The sequence below is a fragment of the Cucumis melo genome, chromosome 9 (genome assembly GCF_025177605.1).
Source record: "Cucumis melo cultivar AY chromosome 9, USDA_Cmelo_AY_1.0, whole genome shotgun sequence".
Lineage (NCBI taxonomy): Eukaryota > Viridiplantae > Streptophyta > Magnoliopsida > Cucurbitales > Cucurbitaceae > Cucumis > Cucumis melo.
In genome coordinates, this window is record NC_066865.1 from 18352712 (window position 1) to 18376487 (window position 23776).

At 35.4% G+C, this 23776-nt stretch overlaps 2 protein-coding genes across 5 annotated transcripts; one reads left to right on the top strand and one right to left on the bottom strand.

Moving 5' to 3' along the window:
* The first annotated feature begins 11703 nt into the window (after positions 1 to 11703).
* On the top strand, positions 11704 to 16622 carry LOC103503643 (uncharacterized). Of its 4 annotated transcripts, XM_051090334.1 has the most exons (11): positions 11704 to 11817; positions 12661 to 12718; positions 12824 to 12902; positions 13014 to 13080; positions 14445 to 14473; positions 14572 to 14780; positions 15269 to 15387; positions 15713 to 15808; positions 15885 to 15960; positions 16098 to 16251; positions 16338 to 16622. In XM_051090334.1, the coding sequence occupies exons 2-11, from the start codon at positions 12672 to 12674 to the stop codon at positions 16491 to 16493; spliced, it is 1032 nt and encodes a 343-aa protein (XP_050946291.1). In that variant the 5' UTR covers positions 11704 to 11817; positions 12661 to 12671; the 3' UTR covers positions 16494 to 16622. The 4 variants fall into 4 exon arrangements, with proteins under 4 accessions (XP_050946291.1, XP_016898875.1, XP_050946290.1 ...); XM_017043386.2 differs by having other exon boundaries at positions 12661 to 12902; XM_051090333.1 differs by lacking the exon at positions 11704 to 11817 and adding an exon at positions 12046 to 12126 and having other exon boundaries at positions 12661 to 12902.
* A 3032-nt stretch (positions 16623 to 19654) lies between these two features.
* Positions 19655 to 22201, bottom strand: LOC103503658 (protein COP1 SUPPRESSOR 2). Its single transcript, XM_008467943.3, has 5 exons — positions 21658 to 22201; positions 21429 to 21552; positions 21172 to 21245; positions 20695 to 20852; positions 19655 to 20206 (listed from the first exon to the last, which is right to left on the bottom strand). The coding sequence occupies exons 1-5, from the start codon at positions 22050 to 22052 to the stop codon at positions 20043 to 20045; spliced, it is 915 nt and encodes a 304-aa protein (XP_008466165.1). The 5' UTR covers positions 22053 to 22201; the 3' UTR covers positions 19655 to 20042.
* Between the last annotated feature and the right edge of the window lie 1575 nt (positions 22202 to 23776).

Here is a 23776-nt window from a genome sequence, read left to right on the forward strand (position 1 = left end):
TAGCTATTGCAAATCAAGCTTGAGAAAAGATAGGCTTTTGCCTTGTTCACTCAAGGTTCTTTATGAAATCGAATATAATGTCCAACTTGTATCAGTGAGTACCCCAACGGCATTAGCGATACAATTGAGTAGTGTTTCGAGGATTAGAGGTTTTTGAACCTCTTACTTTTCTATCTTCACAACTTGAAATGTGAACCAAATTAGTCATTTTTTTATTGAAACAAGTTTATGCTTTTTCTCAAACCAATGGTCAAAAGCTAGGAGTATTAAAATGAGAATACCGAGGGTTCATCATTAGTAGTGGGCAAGCGAACCAATTATCCATGTGGACATATTGGTACGACACTACCATAGTCTAGGTACAGATTGACTTACTATTTGATTCAAAGTGAATGACTACCTAGATTAGAATGAGGATTCAATATTTCGTGACAGTTATCATTTGTCAAAGGACAAGCCAATAGCAACACAAAAGTTTCATACAAAGGTGCCTTGAATAGGCGGGGAAAAACGCGTACAGCGGAGGAAAAACCAATCTTTGCAACCATAAATGAGACTTTCAATCAAGCCAAAAGCTGGAATTCGAGAAAACAAGACCTGTCTTGTAAACAAATTATTGGACCTAGAGAGGTGGTGTGTGTTTTTCAAAGCTTATTCAAGCTGCTTTGGAACATCTAATTTCTCTTCTTTCTTTTCTTGTTGATCTCACGTCAAGAGCAACTCATTCTTGTTTAGGGTCATCAAATTAAAGACGAAAGATCGTACTTTGATTCCAAGAAATCGATCCAACTGCTTTTTCCTTAATAGTCAAACGATTTCGCCCCTCGACCCACCTCTCAAGATATAAAAACTCCTCCCAAGCTTCAGGATGAGTATACCCTGAAAGAATTCATTTTCGTTCTAATCCACCATGGAATTTTCAAAATCTACAAAAAGCAAATGGGAGTTCTGTAATTGGAAAGTACATATTGTTAGAGATGTCGACTCCGCGGAACCTGTCCCGAACAGGCGGGGAATCCCCGTATACAGGGAAAATAGGGGAGGGAGTGGAGAAATTTTTTTCTTCATTGGCAACACGGGGCCCGGGGATGGGGACTACATTCACCGACCCCAACCCCACCCCGAACAAAAATATAAAAGTATATATACATATATAATTAAATATAAATATAATATTTATTTATGTACTTACTTAATAACATGTAAAAGAGTAAAAAAAACATATTTTGATATTCTTCCTTTACTTCTTTTCTCTATTCCATTTCTTTATTTTTTTTTTCCTCTAATTCAATTTCTATGTTGTGGATGTTCTTAAAAAATATATGTATATGTTGTGCCTTGTCTTGTGATTTGTAAACTTTTCTTTAAAAAACTTGTTGTTTGTATCTTAAAAATGGAATTTTTTTTTGTATGAATTTTTGAATTTTATGGATGGATTTCTAAATATATCTTCTAATAGTTGAATTTTTATTTTTATAAACAATGAGAATTTGACATTTTGAATTTAGTTAAGAAAATTGATAATATTCTATCGAAAATAAATCAACATTGAAAATGTATATATATTTTAAGTAAATGTGAATTGGAAAATAAGATTAAACTTTTTAAAAAAGGGAAATATTTTCCTGTGGGGAACCTGATCCCCGAGGGGAATCCCCGCTCCATTCCCCGGTCGTGGAAAAATTGGTAGGGATGGAGAATGGGATAGGGGGCAAGGACGGGGAGTGGCATTCCCGGTCTCATGGACATCTTTACATACTGTGTTTATTATCGTTTATGATAGTCCTTGCTCCAAACTCCGCCTTAATTATTATCTCTAAAAGTGTTATTTGGTACACTAAAATATTGCTAATTATTTATGAACATATTTGTTTTAGAAAAACAATCATATTTATTATTGTGTAATATTACATTTATAATACACATTACATATAACCGATTTTAAATAAAACAAAACCTAGAGCAGAGGGTTAACTAGAAAGTTGTCATTTGGAAAATGACAAGCCTACCAAAACCAAAATTATAAGAGTACAACGTAACCCTAAAACTTGTAAATGTGAACTTCAGTATTTATTTTAAAAGATTTCTAGATACACTTTAATTAAAACACCCAATTACAAACATACCTTACCTTACAATGTAATGGAAAGTGCGGTCTAAAAATTGAAATTGGAGAAGCAGCTTACCCATTTCTCTTCCTAAAATCCTAAGCATTTAACATATCAATCACTCCAAATCTTTCCCACTGTCCAATAAATTTGAACATAAATCAAGGTTTCTTCCGTTATTTACATTTTCATTACGTTGATTTTCCCTAAATTATTTTTCCATCTTTTTTAGATTGTAATCATCCATCCATCGTGAATCAAGTTCAACATTTCATATACCTATCATTCTTCCATCAAGGCGTCCTATCATAGTAATTGCGAGTGCGCCCTATTACCTACCTCTCTCGCTCCACAGGCTATAACCGCTCCTTTAGGGAACCTTACTCAAGAAGGTCTAGCTTCCTCAACATCGAATTCTCACTTTTATTAAGACAATAATTCCTCTTCATCTTGAAGCTACTCCATCTTCAAACACTAATTTTCTATCTTCAAACCAATCATCAATTGTGACAAAACTGGGCACAGAGATCACGGTTTCAGACTTATTTTTCGAGTTTCTTCATGATTTCATGTTTGAAAAAAGATTAACTTGAGTTTGTTCATCAAAACCGAGTGGAAATAGCAAGTTTAGATAAGATTGTCTAACTATAAAACAAAAGAGATGTATATAATCTAAATCTCGTAAAACTACTTCTGTATAATTTCTTATTCTGCTTATTGACAATCAACTACTCTTAAATTTTATAAAATTGACGGCATCGACTATTTTCCAAGATATTGTTTTATTTGAGGTGTATTTAAGTTTGAAGTGAATATGAACAAAAGACTATATATCATATGATGTTCATGTTGATAGAACTTAATTACCACTTATACTAAAGATGAGAATAAGATAGTTACAAGTATGATATATAATGAATCTCACGACAAAATTAAAAAGAAGTGTCTACTAGTGATAGAAATTGTTATACTTCTCTCATTGTCTATCATTGATATTAGTTCATAGATATCATCTACAACCTTCAAATCATAAGAAATAATTATCAATAGTATAATGACTAGACACTTACAGATATGCCACATGATGATTTCTACCAATTATGTAGTATGACAAAGTTAAGAAGAACAAAAGAATGTTGTGATTTCTTATTTAATTAAAGGAAAATTGCATTAAATGATAAAAAAAAATATAGAAAAAGGCAGTACATAGCACTTTTTTTTTGTGTATATATTACAAATACGACAAGTAATTAGATATATAAGAGGATTATCCGCTTTTAAATTTACTATTTTTATAATTTAAAAAATGTAGTAACATTGACCCTATTATCATAATTTTTTTTCCTTGTCTTGCAAACGCCTATCGAATAAGACCACAACAAAGCAATATAAATTAAATGGGCTGAAACATAAGAAAATCATATTGGAGCCTCCTTGAAATAGTTGAAGGAATTGGGAGAACACAAACTACAAAGTGGTTTTGGGAGCTATTTATAAAACCTAATTGGGGTAACTCTAATTATTTATATTGATATTTTAATATGTATTTTAATATCTCAAATTAAAATTAAAATATATAATCATCAGAAACTTAATGAGGTATTAGAAATCATATTCGAATAATTCACTTTTTTCAACTATAAAGTTTTAAATTTGAATCTCATTCAAATTAGTTTTATAATAATCTTTCATAATAGATTAATTCTTATATTAATAGTACGAATTCAATAAATTTAAATGTTTTATTTCAATCTCTATGATTCATGTTGATAAGCAATGAGACTTAAAAATTATAAGCTTCAATAATACAACATTAATTAACTAAACTTTTTAATTAATGAATCTTCATTCATTAACTATATGCTACTAAGACTTGTAGTTGCACTCTTATACATTGTATAATAATTTGTGTCTATAGATATAATTATTACAAACAAGTCTATCATTCACGAGTTGTTTATAAATTTGGGTCAAAAGTCTACTTTTCTCTTGTAATTACTTTTATCTTTTAATGTAGCGCTTATCCTTTAATGAAAGTTTTGTTTATAGTCCAGTTATAAACCAAGTCTTCCTTGAGTCCATGATGGGATGAGCCCATTGTTCAAGTTTTAAAGTAAACATCTAATGAGAACTACTCATCTACTTTCCTTATATGGAAGAGTTGAATTCCCTCTTGTGAAATTACCTTTTCAATCTCCATCCTTATTTGGTCAATTCCCTAAAGTGGCAGATATATTGAGTTAGTGTCTTTGGACATCCCTCATGGGTTTGTTCATAACTCACTTAGAGTTAAAATTGAGATACATATGATCATTTGTTGAAATATTATTCTCTTCAATTATTTTGCGGTTTAGTCTTATACAAACTTTTTGCACATGTCTTGACATTAGAGATTTGGATCAAATCATTTGCATTAATTACAAAGTGAGATATATTCATAATGCCATCAAATTAGGATATGACACCCAATCTTATCTATATCCTATAGACATTTTATATTATTACTTGAACGTATTCCTCCAAGACCTTGTTCAACGTATGTTGTATTAACACATTAAACTTGCCACGAATTGAAGTTGATTATTCCACCAAATCTCATTCCATCAGGGTTCATCGTACTTATAAAAGTTATACATATCTACTTTATTCTTAGTAAATCTATAAATATTGAACAATTCACACTATTCATAATACCGTAGTCCATTTCAATAAATATCTTTATGATGTGAAAGTTTAGAGACAATCTACAATTACATAACATATTCATAAATTCAAGAGATATTTGAATCTAGCTTTGATAACACTTATTGGAAAAACCTTCCACTATTATTGAATGAATAAACATAAAAAATAACGGAAACTAACAAGATATAGGAACACAAAAATTAAAGTGAAAAACTCAAGTTTAAAGGAAAAATAGACTTTTGGTATGTAAAAAATTATTGTAATCATAGAATAATTCTTATCGACTCCAATTACAAAAATCATCTCAAGACATTAGCACTCACACAATTAAATCGGTAGATAAAATTTAGAAGTGATATAATTGAAAACAAAAAACATCAACTCGTTTGAAGCCTACAATTTTACTAAACGTTGCCAAATGTATTTGTCAATATTGAACAAGTTTTTCTATAAAATATAATTTGAAGAAATAATTATGAAAATTTTATTTATATTGTATTTAATGGGTGGGGCATAAAAATAATTTCCAAAGTTATTGAAAAAATGGCCAAAAATAAGCTTTTTTTTAAATGGTATAGTAAAATTAACCCATTTTAAAAATCGTTTAAATATCTTTTTTCAAACCATTCCGAACGGATCGACCACTTGAGATTTTCTTTAAATATAACAAATTTTTGACTTATTTTTGGTGTAGATGATCTTGTGATTAACAATTCTTACTATATCTTAACTTGTAAGAGTATTATTGAGATGTTTTTTTTTTGTGTGTTTACATCAAGGAGAAAGGGAAATAAATACAAGTTCTATGAGGTAAGAAAGGTAACAAATAATACAAAATCATACAAAATAAGATAATATCTTCTTAATTACAGTAAAATATATATACATTAATACCCTCCCTCAAACTCAAGGTGGCAGAGTAGCTGTCAGCTTGAGTTTGGTACGCAAGTGATTGAAGCGAGTAGATGGTAAGGCTTTGGTGAAGATATCAGCTGGTTGCTCAGTGGTGGAGACAGGTTGCAAAAGAAGAGTGTTACTCAAGAGATGATGACGAATGAAGTGACAATCATTTTCAATGTGCTTTGTACGCTCATGAAAAACATCATTGTGGGCAATTTGGATGGCACTACGATTATCACAATAAAGGAGAGTGGGACCTTGCTGGGGAACACCCATATCAACAAGAAGCCAACGAAGCCATAACAGTTCAGCGGTAGTATCAGCAAGAGCACGATATTCTGATTCAGTACTAGAACGAGAGACAATACTTTGTTTCTTACTACGCCAAGAAATGAGAGAATCGCCTAAGTAGAAGCAGTAGCCTGTTGTAGAACGCCGATCAGTGGGATCTCCAGCCCAATCTGCATCAGAATAGCCAGATAATACAAGAGAGGATTGAGAAGAAAACTGAAGTCCATGCCCCAAAGTTCCTTTGATATAGCGAAGGATACGTAGTACGGCAGTAAAATGGATGGTTCGAGGAGCAGCCATAAATTGGCTAACAATGTGAACAACATATGCAATGTCTGGGCGAGTCACTGTGAGATAGATGAGACTGCCAACTAGTTGCCGATACAAACTGACATCTTTAAGAGGAACACCATCATAAGGGGTCAAATGAACATTGGGATCTAACGGCGTTGAAGCGGTGTTAGAGTCAGTGATTCCTGAGCGAGCTAAAAGATCAGAGGCATATTTAGCTTAGGACAGTAAATACTCGTCTGAGCGGCGAGAGACTTCAAGGCCAAGAAAGTAGTTGAGAGATCCAAGGTCTTTCATTTCAAAATGTTGACCAAGGTAATGTTGAAGATCAGATATGGCTTGTGGATCATTACCAGTGATAATCATGTCATCAACATAGAGAAGAAGGAGAACAATTCCCTGGGGTGTGTGGTGAGTAAAGAGTGCAGTGTCATGAGGACTAAAAGTAAAACCAAGTTGAGTGATGGTAGAGCTAAATGTGGCAAACCAAGCTTGTGGAGCCTGTTTGAGGCCATATAGAGCGCGACGCAAGAGACATACCTTGTGAGGAGGAGTAAAAGTACCAGGAGGTGGCTTCATATACACTTCTTCAGAAAGAGTCCCATTAAGAAAAGCATTTTTAACATCCATCTGAAAAAGAGGCCACTGCTTGGCAGCAGAAACAGCTAATAAACTGCGAACAGACGTCATTCGAGCCACAGGAGCAAATGTTTCTTCATAGTCAATACCATATTCTTGGGAATACCCTTTTGCTACAAGACGAGCCTTATATCGCTCAATAGTATCATCAGAGTGAGTCTTGATTTTGTAGATCCATTTACAGCCAATGGGTCTTTTACCAGGAGGTAAGTCAACATAGTCCCAAGTATGCGTCTTTTCAAGAGCCTGTAATTCATCATTCATCGCTTTCTGCCATAAAGGGTCAGTACTAGCCTCTTGATAAGAGGTAAGTTCAACAAGAGAAATAATAGTGGAAAAACAGTGATAATCTTGGAGGTGAATAGGAGGTTCCCTTACCCGAGTAGAACGACGAGGAGGGGTGTCTGGAGTAGGTTCAGGACTGTCATCAGGGATGGACGATTGGTCCGAGATTGCCGAAGTAGGTGCAGATTGAGCAAGCTCATTACCAAGAGGGGACTCAGAGGGAGGAAAAAGGTCAATAGATGTGTCAGTGAAGAAAGGTTGAGGACTAGAGAAGGAGGTGTGGAAGGAGGACAAACGAGAGAACATAGTATGCTCCCAAAATGTGACACGGCGAGATATACGAAGTCTATTGGAAAGGGAATCCCAACAATGAAAACCTTTATGTTCTGTGCCATAGCCAAGAAAACAACAGAGGCGGGCACGTGGTTCAAGTTTAGTGTATTCATGAGGATGCAGAAGAACAAAGCAAGCACAACCGAAGGTTTTAAGATTAGAATAGTTGGGAGGAGTACCATATAGTTTTTCGAATGGAGAGATGTTCTGAAGAACGGAGGAAGGAAGACGATTGATAAAGTAGACGGATGTAAGAGCTGCTTCACCCTAGAATTTCTCAGGGCATGAGGCAGAAAGAAGAAAGGCACGTACTGAGTCAAGAATGTGGCGATGTTTGCGCTCGACTCGTCCATTTTGTTGAGAAGTGTGGGGGCAGGAGCGCTGAACAAGAGTGCCCTGTTGGGAGAGAAAAGATAAAAGAGTGGAGTCTTTATACTCCAAGGCATTGTCGGTGCGAAGGGTTTTGATGGGACAAGAGAATTGGGTGCGGATCATATTAGCAAACTCAATATAAGTGCGAGATAATTCAGAACGGTGTTTGAGAAAATAAATCCATGTAAATCGAGAGAAGTCATCAATAAATAAAACATAATAGTGATAACCATGGACAGTGGAGGTAGGGGCAGGGCCCCAAATGTCAGAATGGATTAAATCAAAAGGTTTATCAGATATAGAAGTGGATGTAGAAAAAGACAAAGCAGGTTGCTTAGCAAGTTTGCAATTTAAACAATTAAAGGGGACAAACTTGGTAGTACTGTTTAAATGGTTAATAGAAATTAAATGACGCAACTTTTCTGGAGAGGCATGACCAAGACGAAGATGCCACTGATATGTATCAGAATCAGTGACAGGGGCAGAAATGGAGGAAGGAGAAGGGACCTGAAGTGATAGGAGCTCAAACAATCTTCCCACTTTGCGACCCGTCCCAATCGTCTGTCCCGTCTGCGGATCCTGAACCTGACAACCATTGGGAGAAAAAGTGACAGTTAAGCCAAGGTCACACAATTGACCAACAGATACAAGATTAAAGGTTAAGTTTGGGACACAGTAAGTATGGGGAAGATTCATACTGGGAGTATTAACAGTGCCAATGTGTGTGATATTCATACAATTGCCATCAGCAGCATAAATGGGAGGTAAAGATTTAGCAGGACTAGGAATGTTCATAAGAGAATAATTAGATGTCATATGATTGCAACAGGCAGAGTCAAGAAGCCATCGATTACCTGATGAGACGACAAGTGCAGAGGAAGATGATGAAATTAACTGATTTAGCAAACTTTGGAGATCACTTATCTGAAACTGGGGGGTGGTGGGATTATCTAAAGTAGCAGCAACAACAGAGGAGTTCCTGGGTTTAGTGAAGTTCTTTGCTCTTGTAGAATAGCTTCGAGGTTGATGTGGTTTTATGGGACAATTATCCAGAATATGACCTGGTTTATGGCAGTACCTGCATTCTATTTTAGGACAATCAATAAATTTATGACCAGTGAGCTTACAATTCTTACAAAATGTGCTTGATGCTCCAGGTGGGGAATAAGTGCTGGCAAGAACAACATCGGAATGTTTAGAGAGATTGATGCCAAGACGTATTTCTTCAAATAATATTTCTTGGATAGCAGCATCCAATGAGGGCAAGGGACTGCGGTGCAACAAGGCAGCCCTGACAGATTCATATTCTGGACGAAGTCCCATAAGGACTTTAATAAGACGAAGATGATTTTTACTGATTTTAGCTTGATCAAGTTGAGTCCATATAGGTTGAAGCACGGCTAGATACTCATTGACTGATTGTCCAGCTTCTTGATTAAGATTAACAAGATTATTATGCAACTGATAGTAGTGCGCTAATCCGACGGACTTAAATCATGTAGACAGAAAATCCCATAACTCCTTAGCATTTTCAAAAGCATCAAATTGTGTATGGATAGCAGGAATTGATGTGTTACTAAGCCAGGTGATAATCTGATGATTTTTACTGTCCTATTCTTCAAGGCGTTCGATAAATTTTCCATCATCTTCCTTGTCTTGTTTGGTCGGTTTGGCAATATCACCTGTGACAATACGCCATAATTTTCGTCCAATTAAGAAATTTTTTATTTGATTGGCTCATGTAATATAATTAGAACCATCAAGAATTGTGCTAATTGGACGAGCAATTTCACTTTTCTCCATCTAATCACAAGAATAAACCAAGTCAGCGAACGACAATAATTAAATAAATAAAAAAAAGGGATTTTCGGGTCGGGTTTCAGATTGGGCTGGGGGCGGGTTCGGGTTAGGGTGACTGGGCGCGCGTTGGGGCTGGGTTCGGGTCGGGTAACAGGAGATGGTTTCGGGTCGGTTTTCGGCGTGACTGGGCGCGCGTTGGGGCTGGGTTCGGGTTCGGGTAACAGGAGATGTTTTCGGGTCGATTTTCGGCGTAAGGAAAGCAAGAGATGGAGCGGGTTTCGGATTCGGGTCTTCACGGAGATGGAGAGCACGCTCGGCTTTCGGGTGAGGAGACGGCGTCGCACGCTCGGCTTTCGGGTCTGTGAGGAGACGGCGAAGACGAAACGCGAAGAGATCTGGTGGAGTGGGTTTCGGCTTTCGGCTTCCACGGAGATTGGAGCGTCGACGGAGGTCAGAGACTGTTTGACTGGGAGTGGGTTTCTCGGAGATCGGCTCGTACTAGCACAGACTGGGTTTTGGCTTTCGGCTTCCACGGAGATCGGAGCGTCGACAGAGGTCAGAGACTGTTTGACTGGGAGTGGGTTTCTCGGAGATCGGCTCGTACTAGCACGGACTGGCTCGGCTTCACAGATCTGGAAGGAGTAGAGACAACGCGGGCGACGGATGGGTGTCGGCGGTGGCGAACGCGGGCGTCGGATGAGTTGCTGCGGCGGCGGTTTGAACAGTAACCTAGGTTAACTTTGGCTCTGATACCATGTAAGAGTATTATTGAGATGTTTTTTTTTTTGTGTGTTTACATCAAGGAGAAAGGGAAATAAATACAAGTTCTATGAGGTAAGAAAGGTAACAAATAATACAAAATCATACAAAATAAGATAATATCTTCTAAGATAGACTTAATTACAGTAAAATATATATACATTAATATAACTAATTAATTTTTTTATCGAAAATATTGATTTATGACAGTTTTCAAATTTACTAATTTTTCTTCTATAATTTTTTCCAATCTACTTCTTTTATACAATTTCTTCTCAAATATTTTATCTAATTTATGTGTTGAGAAGATTACCATAAAACTCTTATTTACAACATTTTTATACAAAATTTGACAGGATAGAAAATTTGGTTGATGTCAATTCATTTTAAATGAATAAAAAAAAGTCTAAAATAATCCAATTTTTAGGTTTTATCGGACAATTTTGCTAATATGAATCATGATTATAAATTTTTTAAGATTTGAGAATAATTGAAAAATTATAGAATCAAGTTATATGTTTAAACCCAAAATAAAAAAATTCGATAAATTGAAAATTTTTAATATTTTAGGAAAACATTTTTAAACAATTTTTCAAAAGTGGTAATTTTAGGTGACAAAACCTATTAATCGCGAACCAAAAAACGAATTGATTGTCAAAACCGAACCGAATCGATTTATATAAAAAATAAAAAAGCTATTTGTTGTGTCTCAAAATAGTTGAAAACCAAATTTAAACATTTCGATTCGGTTTCTATTTTGGAAACTGCTTTGAACCAAACCGAACCGAACAGTTAAAAATATAGGTCTGCTGCTTTCTTTTCTTTACCCACTACCAGCCGCAGCTGCCTCCCGGTCACCTCCATCTCTGTCGTCTCCTCTAATTTCTTCACAGTCCGGCCACCGCTCATCTCCATTTCCATCTCAGGTAGCCGGCCGCCGCTCCATCCATCTCCATAATGGATATAGGAAGAAACGAGATTGGAAAAACGTGGCAGAGATATACAATTTTCTAAAGTAGAAATAGATGGTCCAAGGAATGGCTAGGAGCTGATTCTTGGTTTAAATGGTTTGAAGGATAAAGAGGACGAAATACCAAAGATAGAAACCGATTTCGAAACCGGACCGAACTGCTTATATTCGATTCGGTGGTGCGGTTCGCTTTGGTATACATTTTTTTAAATTTTCGGTTGACCCCAAACCGAACCGCCGAACCGGGTCACCCCTACTTCTATTTGAGTTCGATTGTCTTCTCGATATTCTGTTTATTCGGAAAGTTTACAAACACAGCCTGCGAGCGATTGATTCGAAAGGGGCTGCGTTTTTCTTTTAAAGTCTACACCTTTCAATCTCAAGGTATTTGAATTTCTTCATTTAAGTTTGTTCATCACTGCACATGGTGATTTCAAGCTTCGATCTTATTAATTCAAAGCGGGAATAAGTGGAAGTTCGAACTGATTACTTCCATGTTTTTGACTGAGTATTAGCATATTTGGAAATAATTTCGTAAAAGTGAAATTCACCTTGTCACTTCTTTTATTCGTGAGTGTACGTGTCTGCTTGAACTAACATGGACGATTCAAATTCATTCACTCTGTCTCTTTCTCTCTCCCCTCTTATGCTTTAGGTTCATCTTCAAGAAGTTGAACTTGTTTGTTGGTTAACGTACTGCTTCCTGCTCAGTCTGGTTTTTAAATAGGCAGTTAGCTTTTCTGATTTTTGTTTTTCTGGCCCTTTGTTTTTTTATTTGTTTAAGCTCAATAGATCTTCCAACAGTGTGATAAAAAATATTGTCTACCTTAAGATACTTATGTGTATGGTGTTTAGGTATTCAAATTATAATGTCGTGATGGGAATGCTATTAGTTAGAGGGATGTATTAGTAATTATATAAGGAGTTTGTTATGGAATTTGGTTAGAAAGAGAGGGAAGGGGGAACGAGGAAGATGCACAGTATCATTTCGGTGAGTGATTTAGGGATTGAGAGAATTGTCAAGAGAGGGAGAGTCCAAGTCAACACTTGATTTATCTTGTAGTTGGTTACCTTTTGTTTTTCAGTACATTTGGGTTCTGTTAGTTTTCCTTTGCCCTATAGGTAAGCTGTCTTAATGCATTCTAAGATTATCAAGATTCTACATTATCTTGGAAAATTTCATTTCCAGCTTTTAACTTTTTTCCATGTCTGATGGCTCATACTTAGGATTTAGGAGGATGGGTTCAATGAAAACAGAGTTGAAAAAGGCTTGGCAGTTTATAAGGTCAACAGAGTTTTGGAGGATGGCCGTGCTGTGGAATCTTTCTATCCTCTATTCTTACTTGCTGCTATTCTCTCAAAGATTTCTCTCTTTCTCTATTAATCACAGATCTGAAATATACTACTCCTATGAAAGGGATTCTCCTTGCACCTCAGAAGCTGTCATGCCCCTTTGCATTATCACGGGTGTAAAGTTTTATGTGACTTTAATGCTTGATTGAAATTCAATTTGAAACCCTCTCTCTCTATCTGCACGCACACTTTTAATTCATTTAGCATCTTTGTTTTGAAAGTTGTAGGCTACTTCTGGCTTGGGTGCAGCTGCCGCACTTGCTCTTTCTAAACGTGGCTTCTACGTAGTACTTGGTTGGTTTCTCTTACCATCTCATTCATTTTCTCTATTGCAATCTTGGTTTTTTTTGATATACCATTAAAATCTAGCAGTATTAAAATAATGCTCATTGCAAATATTATTGGGCCCTGTCTTTGTTTCTACAATATTATGTGGCTTGTAATGCTCTCAGGTCTCATTTTTTACCTTCAAACTGTTTACTGCCTTGAATTTTCCTTTTGTGGGTTGAGCAAGAGATTCTTTTGTGAAAACTAAAGATTTTGAGTGAAGGTAGAACATTTGTGGGGACTAACTCTCTACTGGTCCAGAAAAAAGGCAACAAAATTCAGTTCTTAACTTACTCTTCCACTGAAGAGTTGAATTATCTTTCTTTATACTGTTTTTCACTCTCAAATATCACTCCTTTAGTTTGTTTAAGACATGCCAATGGTCAATGGCATTTTGAATTTTAGAATGTTTATCTTCAACTTGCCATGAGTATACACGGACAGTCAAGAACGTTTCCAAATTTTTACGGGTAAATGCACTATGCACCCTTGGCTGCCTTCAGAGAAATTTGGGATGGAAGAGACGGGAGAATCTTTAAGGATGAGGAAGAGAATTTTTTTTTTTCAGTGGGTTTAATTGCTTCAATTTGGGTTTTTGACTTCAGAATTTTTGTAACTACCGAATTCATCTATCATGGAGACCTTTTTGGTTTCTCTCTCTCTCAAATTGTGCGTGAGATTTCTACAGGCCATTAATCTTGTATTTATGGTGTCCTTTGAATATCAAATCTATGGGGTGGGGAAATGGGTTCAGGCTGATGACGAGTAATCCCGAATGTTTTTTATAAGAATGATAGCCCCCACAACCCATACACAAGCTGACAAGGTGATGTAAACAATTAATGATATTCTTGGACGTCAATCTCATTACTGTAGGAGAAATGTTAAGCCATTTTCTAAGTCTACTTGAGATGCATTTAGGTCAATCTTTGAGTCCACGACCAAACATTCTATTTTTGTTTTAAATTAAAGAAACAATATGCCTTAAGGCTTGAATTACAAAAAGCTCTTCCTTCCAATGGGATGTAAGAGAAATAATGCTATTATCATTAAAAGGAGAACTATTAGGAATCAAAAGGGAAATGGATTTTATGAGAACATTATAAGGGCTTCATTGAATATCCCGCTGTTCTTGTTTAATTAAGGAAACCATAATAAGACTTGGTATTTCATTTTGAAGTCCTTGTTCTAATGATGGAGAAACATATTAACTCAACCCTTACATTTTTTTTTTTGCTTGAATGTTATGCAAGCCAATCAAATGTTTCTCTACAAAATTACAAAATTAAGAATTGATGCTTGTGTTTTAAAATTTTATCTTCTACTTGCAGCTGGACGATCAAGGCATTTGTTAATGAAGGTTTGCCTCATTAACTGTTTTTTATTTGGTTTTATCCCTACCTCATTTCATGTGCTTTACTTCATTTTCGTGACTACTCAGTGGTTACATTATTGCAGACAATGTCAGAGATAAAAAGGCAGAATGAAAAAGCTCTTCTTAAAGCTTTTCAAGTCGATCTTTTATCCATTCAGTCAATCTTGGATTTCAAGAATTCCCTTCAGCTTTGGCTCCAAGACTCTAAAATGCATCCTTCAGTGCAACTTCTGGTTAATAATGCCGGGATATTGGCAACATCTTCTAGATTGACATCAGAAGGCTACGACCAGTTACATCCCTGTTCCCTTTCTTTGTTCAAGTGTGTTAGTCATGCAATAATGCAGTGATTGGAAGAGTATGTACTTTGGAACTTAAATATAAACCTTGCTTAAAATTAATTGGATATCAGGTAGGTTTATATAGTTCTTTTTTTTCAATACAACAAATGTTGGGGGTGGGGGATTAAATCTTTGACTTTGGATTGGTTTTAAATATAGTCAATGGGAAAACTGCTGGTTAAACTTTGATACTCTCGCGTGCCTCTATGAACTCTTGTTCACTAGGATTAGGAGATAGTGAAGTATTACTGGCATCCATTTGGTCCAGCTTTTCCATTATTCTAAAACGTACAATTGCTTCTTCATATGCTGAAATTGGGTTCTTCTCTTCGAAGATTTTGGTTTTATGTGATTTTCTGATGTATTTCTATGCCGTTTTACACCTTATTTCTTCAAGATATTTTCAATGAGTCTTACCTTTATAACTTCTCATTCTTAGGATGATGGCTACAAATTATGTTGGTCCGTTCTTTTTGACTCAAATGTTATTGCCACTCCTGAAGAACAGCCCTTTTCCATCTAGGATAGTGAACGTCTCATCCTTTACACATAGATGTGGTAAGAATTTTCTATATTGGAATGATAGCTCCACACAATTCAATTTAATTACCGTGTTTTTTTTTGGCAATAAAATGCTAGTGGAGAAACTACGTAGACATGAATTTCAACATCTCTTGGAGACTGGATATCTTATAAATTATAAGTGGCGGTGCTAATAGGATCTCTTCAGTGCTTGATTTGTTCGTGAATGATCTTTCATCAACGCACTGAAAATTTTACCATTGTGATATAATCAACCTTGGGTGCAACGATATGTACATTCTTTCACTTTGTTTCAGTCAAAAGCAATAATAACAGTAATGGATTCATTGTGTTTCTACAGTTTTCGATGTTCAGGTTGACGAGGATACTGTATGTGGAAAGTGCTTCTGGGGATTGGATCAATATCCATGTTCTAGTATCTACCAGTATTCTAAATGTGAGCAATTAATGTTTTGAGAAGCAATTATGATACTATTATTGACTCTGACAAGCAAGTCCATTTTCTTTTACAGTATGCCTACTGCTATTCTCTTATGAGCTTCACAGAAAACTTTCCTTAGAGAATGAATCTCATAAGTTAACTGTCAAGTAAGGATCCTTTTGTCTTTGTTGCCTTTTATTATCCTTGTTCCCTACTAACTAGCCTTAGTGGCTTCTGATATGGTTCTGCTGGTTTTTGTTTATATTTATTTGTTTGTTAAATGTGAATTCTTGATTTTCTGAAGTGTAGCGGATCCTGGAGTAGTCAAAACGAACATCATGAGAGAAGTTCCTACGTATCTATCTAGGGTAGCATTTACAATATTGATGCTTCTGAGACTTTTACAACTACCTAAAGATGGTGTCAACTCCATTTTGGATGCAGCCCTTGCATCACCTGTGAGTGAATCTTTTCTGCTTGTGAGAGTATGTTTAATAGTTCTATTGAGATCTTCAATTGAATTGATCGAACTTTCTAATGTCAGGAAACATCTGGGGTATACTTTTTCGGTGGAAAGGGTAGGAGGGTCAGATCCTCTGCTCAGTCATACGATGCAAAACTTGCCGAGGAGCTTTGGGAAACATCATCTAATCTGTTTTTGAAATCCCAGATTTCTGTTGAGGGAGGAACCAGTTCTTAATTTTGACCATAGGATTATGTCATTTCAATTAACTTCCCGTTTTCCTCATTATAAAAAATTACGAACTTGTGAATTGTGATACATAAAACTTTGTAAGACCCCCAGTTAGGAAAATATTAGGGTTACGAGATGGTTACTAGTGTGGCATATTAATAATTAGCTGAGGAGTTCATTAGGCTTTTCGTTATAAATAGTGGGAGTGAGCAAGGGGATCGTTCAATTTGGTTGGAATTTCCTTTGCGGAAATTCTCAGAAAATTTTCTTTCCTTTCATATGGTAGTATTAAATTAGGTTAAGATGTGAAACTAAATATTCTTTTAGTTCTTCTGTGAGCGATTGTGAAGGAAATTTCCATTATGATTGATGATCTACATAGATCTTGGTGGAGGTTTATCGAGGAGTAGGCAAGCAATTTCAAGGGCCAGAATTGGGATTGATAACTTGTGTATGTATCAACATTTGGACTTTTTCTGTATTTCTCGCGGAAATACGGTTTGGATCCACCAAGCTATGTGTCATGGGTGGCTCAGTGGTGTATAATGCCCATATGATGTCACAAACATATTTTTGTGAGCGGCTTGGTGTGATTGTGTGACACTTGTTCCTTCGAGAATAAGTCAACCAAACAAAATTCAGATAGTTGATGGCACCTGAACATTTTTTGCAACATTCTTGAAAGAAAGAACTAACACAGTCTTGCGTATGCTAATGTTCGAGATGTCATTTACAATAAAATAAAATAAAAATGTTAAGAAACTAAAATATGATGAAAATAATAGAAGATGAGATTGGAGTGGGCATGCGGCCATAGGCAACAGGCCCTGAGCAAGCATGACTCGTACCACTAGGCGTCTTCCCCAAGTGCGCACCATCCTTGTGAGCGTCTTGGGTACGTACCCTACAACAGGTGCATGCTTGTCTCGCTTGTTGGCTTGCGTTTGCTATATGCTTAGAGCCCAAAGGTTGGCACAATTGTTTTAGTGTTGCTTGTAGTGTCGCGTCCCATGTCCTCTTATACAGGTGCTTATCTTATCTAACCTCCTTTAAACTCGAGGCACCTATCGCCTGTCTCGCCCTACCCATTGTTGGGTGGGGCCGTGGCGTACATTGACTTGGTCTACTCCAAGTCCATTGACCAAGTCTTCGAACTGTCAACCATTTGTCAATGGTTATTCTTTCCCTTTGGCTCCTAGCCATTAGTTAACCTTTTGTGGTGTTCAATGTTAGTTCTAAGGATTTGAGACTATACTTATATCGGTATAATCCACAACTAATGAATGACTGATCTTGTTTGCATATAAATTTTTTCCTGTATCCTTCTCTTAGAACAAGGTTCTTGAATTAGGAAAAATGGGTATTCCCTCCCTTAATGATATTTTTCTCTTTTTTTCACGACCTTTGCTTTGTTGTCTTGTTTTGGTGCACCTAGGAGGACACCTTATTTCTCTCTTTCACCAGCATCGTGGCTAACACAATCTCCTTTTCCAATAAGTGAGCACACAACTCCTTTCGATAATGTTGAGACCTACCGCGGTTGACCTTTCCTAGTAGCGATAGAATAACAATTTCCAGACTAGTGATGATTAGTTTGATATGAGATGATGCATGGAGAGAAACATATTTGTTAAGATTATGTTTCTTGGATGGATTGTGAATCCATGTGCAAAGGGGAGAGACATTGAGCGACCAATAGAAGGAACTAGGATGCATGGTGAAAACTAGGGGATAGCTAGATGGACGATCCAAATTCAGAGGAGGAATAAATGAGATTTATTCCACTTTTCAATTTTTTTCAACCATTTTGTTTTTGTTTTTTTATGTTTTTAAAAATTAAGCCTATAACACCATCGTCACCTCCAATTTTCTTTCTTTCTTATCTACATTTTACCGATGGTTAGAAAAATCAAGCTAAAATTTTAAAATTTTAAAAAGATAGCTTTCAATAAATTGTTTTTGTTTTTAGAATTTAGCTAGGAATTTAAGCATTGTATTTAAAAAAGATGCAAATCGTTATAAGACCAAGTTTAATTTTCAAAAACAAAAACGAAAAACGAGATGGTTACCAAATGGGCAGCTCTTTTTTTTTACTTTTGCTCTTTCAGTTTTGGTTCTTTGGAGCTTGGTCTCACAAATCATTCTCTTCTCTCCCTTCCTCTCATAGTTATGCTCCATTACTCTCACTTGTTTGGTCTCTTTTCAGAGCCCGATCTCGCCGTACAACGCAAATAGAATAGAGGGAGAGACAAAAGAAGATGATTGAGGTTGCTTGTTTGAACTCGCTTGAATTGGTGTGATCTCGTTAAAGATGGTCACATCAAGGAAGAAGAGCAGAAAAAAAAAGAAAAAAAAAAGGAAAGAAACAAAAAATGGTAGAGGTTGGTTTTCATTCATTGGGCGTCAAGGCCTCACGTATCAATGGTCAATACACCACATGAAAAAGATGAGCGATGAGTCTAAGTGAAAGCTATTATTGGAGCCTTGGTTATTCACGGTCATGAACACATGTTACAAAATCACTAAGACCTTGAGTTATTTGTTACTTTGTTATATACATCTTGAATCTAAGACCTTGAGTTATTTGTTACATTTTTATATACATCTTAAATCTAGCTTTCACCTAAGAGAATCGAAAATTGAATTATTTGATCATAACTTAATATATCACATAGTTATTTTAAAAAAATTACTTAAAAAACTCTTTAAACCTATTTGAGTACTAAAAGTAATATCGAATATGAAAATAAAACTTAACTATTTTAAAAACTTAATAGCTAAATAATATATAATTAACTTAAAACATCAAATACACATATTCTTAAAAAACATAGGACCAAAAACAAATAGATTTGCTTAAAGAAGGATACATTTATTCTTACGCATGTCAGTTGACACATAAATATTTCTAATTTATATTCTTTAAGGGGCCTTGGTCCAAGTTCTTCCACATTAAAGTAAAGTAGCTAGATTAGCCCTTGCTAGCTAAATAAAACTCAGAGTTCTTATTGCAATCGTTACAAATAACTAATAAGGAAGAAGTTGAGTTACAGACAGATGTCTTCTAAAGTAACAAAGAAGAAAATAATTTCACAATGAACTTCAAGTAATGTACCATTGTTAATAATAATATTAACAAGAGACAACAGTATATAGCAAGGTGATAATTAGCTAAGACATCATTTAATAACATATAAGCATAAGATATCAACCACATCAAAATATATAAATATTAGTTTGTACTTCTTCATTTTTCTGACATCAATATTGTACATGTTCTCAATCTCAACATTTAGACGAAGACACGGTCAGCTAGGCCAAAGAGGGCAAATCACATTATCAATATCATTATATCCAAAACTTACTTCAACTCATAAGTCACTCAGCCGACTTTACAACTATGAACTATGAATTTCTTTCCTCCGTAACCTGAGGTCCTGAGATGACTATCCTGACGTGAAAGGATACTTCTAGGACTAAGATCTTTATCCTTGATGGTTAATTTGTCAAGTAGGTTACTTGCAATTGCAGAGAAACAACAGTTTGAGAAATGTGTCATCTCCGCATAACACGATGACGTTCGCGTTTCCGGAAGCGTTCTAGCATGAACTCATCTGTGGCAGCCTGCCTTTGCCCTGCAGCCTCTGTGCCAGTCTCAGCTGGTTTGGAGCCAGAACCATCATCTTGCAAACTTCTATCCTTGTATAGCTCAGGATGTTCTACCCATTTTTTTATTTCTCGTCAGAAACAGTATAAAGTCTACTAAAGCACAAGAGTAATTCTAAAATGACTAAAATCACTCGAAAAATGCTTTAGTAATTTAAAATCCAGTTTAATAGTTTCAAAATGGGTTGAAAGATGTAAAATTAAACGTTAAATTGGCTTAGAGTGATTAGATTATGTGTGCTTCGAAGAGATTTTAACCGTTAAATAATCAGTCTCAAACATGCATTTAGTTTATAGTCTAACAATCCATACCCATACACATGCATAAAATATAGAACAAAGGCATGCATTTTCTAACATCACAAGATGACAAGGTTACCACTAGAATCTTATATTTGGGATGCAGAAAATTTGTTAGAAACTGGCATCTTAGGGAGCTAATCACTAAGATTATAATTAACTCACATCCAGAGTAAATAAGAGAACAATATCATCCCAAAGAGTAAAAGTAAAACAATACGGAAGCAAAGGTATGAAATACCTCTTCTGAGTTTTTCAGCATAATCCCTGCCACGGTGAAAATAATCAGCACTATAACTTGAGGGGATGCTGAACTCTGACTTTGAACGACCTACAAATCTCTTTTCCTGTAGAAGCTTTTTAGCAGCCTCAGTTTCCTCAATGTTCTTCAACTTGAATCTGTCACAAAAAGAGCAATGCGCAGTCTTCATAAATGTCAATGGCAAATATCCACATTTACCTCAATTATAACAAATGATTATTTTAAACGGCATTTCACACTATTTAGTACCCCCGATAAACCATAAGACAAGTTAACAATCAAGGAATGAAAAATTCCATGTAAAGCTTAATTTTTGTGTTACTGCACAAAATGCAGAATGATTCCATTTTATCTCTTGCTTGTCACATTGTTCACAATCCATACAAAGTACACAAAAGTGAAAATCTTAGGGATCGATTAATGAAACTCTTTCATAAAGGAGGGGAAAGGGCATACTCAATAGGAAGCTGAACCTCTGCAATCCCAGTAGTCCACTGAGTGGAACTTTCATTAGAATTTCGTCTTTTAACCTGATAAGTGATAGCGATCCAAAAATGATCAGTATAAACAAGTCAAGAAAACACAAACCAAATGAATTCTGATATTAATTTCGGTCATTCTAACAGAAATCTAATGCAGCACTCAGCGGAACTGAAATGAACAGAAGAACAGTTAAAGAAATAACAAGAAAATTAGATTGGCTTCTCACTCACTTTAAGATGCTCTGGGATTTTGTATAGTTCATCTTCTGCCTGCTTCAAGTCATTCTCAGCTCCTTCTACAGTCTCAACAGTTCTTCCCCTTTTCTTTGCAAGTTCTTGTTCGATATACTTCAACCTGTGATGAAAACACATCAGAACTCCAACTTATTGCAAATACTAGAATCAAATCAATCAATTAAAAATATCTGTAAAGAAACGACATAGTTAAGAAGAACATTACATATTGGGATCTTCAACCATGACGGCAGTTTCCTGAGCGAAGGTATCCTGAAGGACCAAATCATCCTTGTCGCCTTCGCCTCCCGCACTTTCATTCTTATTGCCCCCACCACCACCAGTTTTACTGTTAGCATCGGCGGATTTCCTAACAAGACCGCCGCCGCCGCTGGCTCCGCCAGCACCGGCGGTGGTGATCTGAGTCGATACTGGAGGAACTGCAGGAATTCCGGCCCTTCTCTCCCTCTGTTTCTGGAGAAATTTTACCTCCTCCAATGCCATCCTGTGCTCTTCTTCCTCCTCCGTTATGGCGGTAACGGAGTTTCCCTCGTCTCCTCCATCTTCCGAATCATAACAATTCCTTTTCCGGAAATTCTTCTTCTTGGACGGTTGATTCATCTAATCCTTAACAAGATGAAACCCTAGTTTCTAGGTTTATGAGAATATGATCTCAATCCAACGACGCCACGTCCAATATCTTTCTGGTCAAAAGGAAGCATTAATTTAAGAACACAATCATCAAAATCTCTTCTTTGATTTTTAGTTTTTCGCTGTATTAAAGGTTTTTGTACGAATCCATCCCGGTTAGATTTAGGGTTTCTACGTTAGGTCGATATATAAAATTTGGGTCATTTTACAAAACATTGTCCCGAATTCCGAAATCAGTTCGCAATAGAAAGGGTTGATTTGGAGTTTGAAAACGAGATAGAAAAGACAATGCAGACTAAAAATTGGGTCAGTGTTATTTACAACTTACCTGGAGATCTTTTTTAACAATGTGTTCTTTAAAAGGTAAAAAATAGGGTACAAGGGAAAACCTGGATAATTGGAATTTGGAAATATATTTAATAAGAAGAGACATTTTTTAAAATTGAAATTTGGAGATTTAAATATTTAATAGGAAAATTTACATAAATGTAACAAAACTGTAAACTATTTACGTATAACAAGTCCATTAAGACAAATTATTTTTTCAGAATTCCTTATTTGCCCTTAATCTTTTATAACGATATTTCAAATCTGATTTTCTTCTTCTTCTCGATTTATTCACGATTGTCGTTTCCGAATTATTCATCTCGTCTTTTATATATCTTTCATCTTGATAATTCTTTGCTTTTTTCGTAATTTTCGAGAACATTCGCTCTCATATCCATCATCTTCAATAACATTGTTTCTCTTCTTGTCATCTTAGACAATCAAGATCGTGTATATTGGTTAATATCGTCTCATTATTTTGGTTTTGGTGAGTATTCTAAATATTGTTTTTTCTTTGAACTATTTATTTGATTATAAAATTTCGTTTAGAATTATAAATTTCGGCGTGAAGATAGAATGTTTAGAATATGTAGGTATTACCGTAAGACATCCTGTATTTGGTTATGAAGATCGTTGAAGATTTTGATTACTGTTTACGTTGATTTAAGAATTTATATTTCAGTATGAATGTCATTTGAGTTTTTTGTTGTTTGTAAGAATTTAAGGTTTTTTTTTTCCGGTTTGAACTTTTAAGAATCACTGTAAGAATTGTGTATTTCATTAAGAAGATCGATAGTTTGAAGTTTTTCAAGATAATTTTCATTGAATTACTTGATCGTTTACCTCTATCAACATGATCGTTTAACAATATAGAGACGATTGTTTTGATATATGAACACGATTGTTCATCTTTATGAACGCGAAAATTATCAATATTTTGTATGATCAGCATCTTTAAACGATCGTGTATCAAATTCAATACGATGGTTTAAACGATCAGTATCTTTAAACGATAGTGTATTAAATTGAATACGATGGTTTAAACGATCAGTGTCTTTAAACGATCATTTATAGCTTATTCTATACGATGGTTTAATTTATTATATACGATCGTCTATTGGTGTTAAACAATCGTTTAGTATTTATTAACTTCTTTGCACGATTGTTTAGTATTCTCTTATTACATCTAAGTACTTAATTATATTTTTTTTCTTTTCTAGTTTAGAATGTCTATTCCTATTGTTGTTTTTTATGGAGGTCAATGGAATGACTGCAATGTTTATGAGAATTACTCAGTGTTCGAAATTTTGGTAGATATGCGAGTCTTTTAATTCTTTGGTTGCTTTGATATGTGAACAACTTGAATT

What these genes read in the sequence shown, in the direction of transcription:
- LOC103503643 (XM_017043386.2), top strand. Translation starts at nt 12,672, where the DNA reads ATGGGTTCAATGAAAACAGAGTTGAAAAAGGCTTGGCAGTTTATAAGG. An exon ending in CAAGGCATTTGTTAATGAAG is followed by an intron (nt 14,474 to 14,571) that starts GTTTGCCTCATT and finishes ACATTATTGCAG; the next exon opens with ACAATGTCAGAGATAAAAAG. An exon ending in TATCTACCAGTATTCTAAAT is followed by an intron (nt 15,809 to 15,884) that starts GTGAGCAATTAA and finishes TTTCTTTTACAG; the next exon opens with TATGCCTACTGCTATTCTCT.
- LOC103503658 (XM_008467943.3), bottom strand. Translation starts at nt 22,052, where the DNA reads ATGAATCAACCGTCCAAGAAGAAGAATTTCCGGAAAAGGAATTGTTAT. An exon ending in ATGGTTGAAGATCCCAATAT is followed by an intron (nt 21,553 to 21,657) that starts GTAATGTTCTTC and finishes TTTTCATCACAG; the next exon opens with GTTGAAGTATATCGAACAAG. An exon ending in AAATCCCAGAGCATCTTAAA is followed by an intron (nt 21,246 to 21,428) that starts GTGAGTGAGAAG and finishes ATCACTTATCAG; the next exon opens with GTTAAAAGACGAAATTCTAA.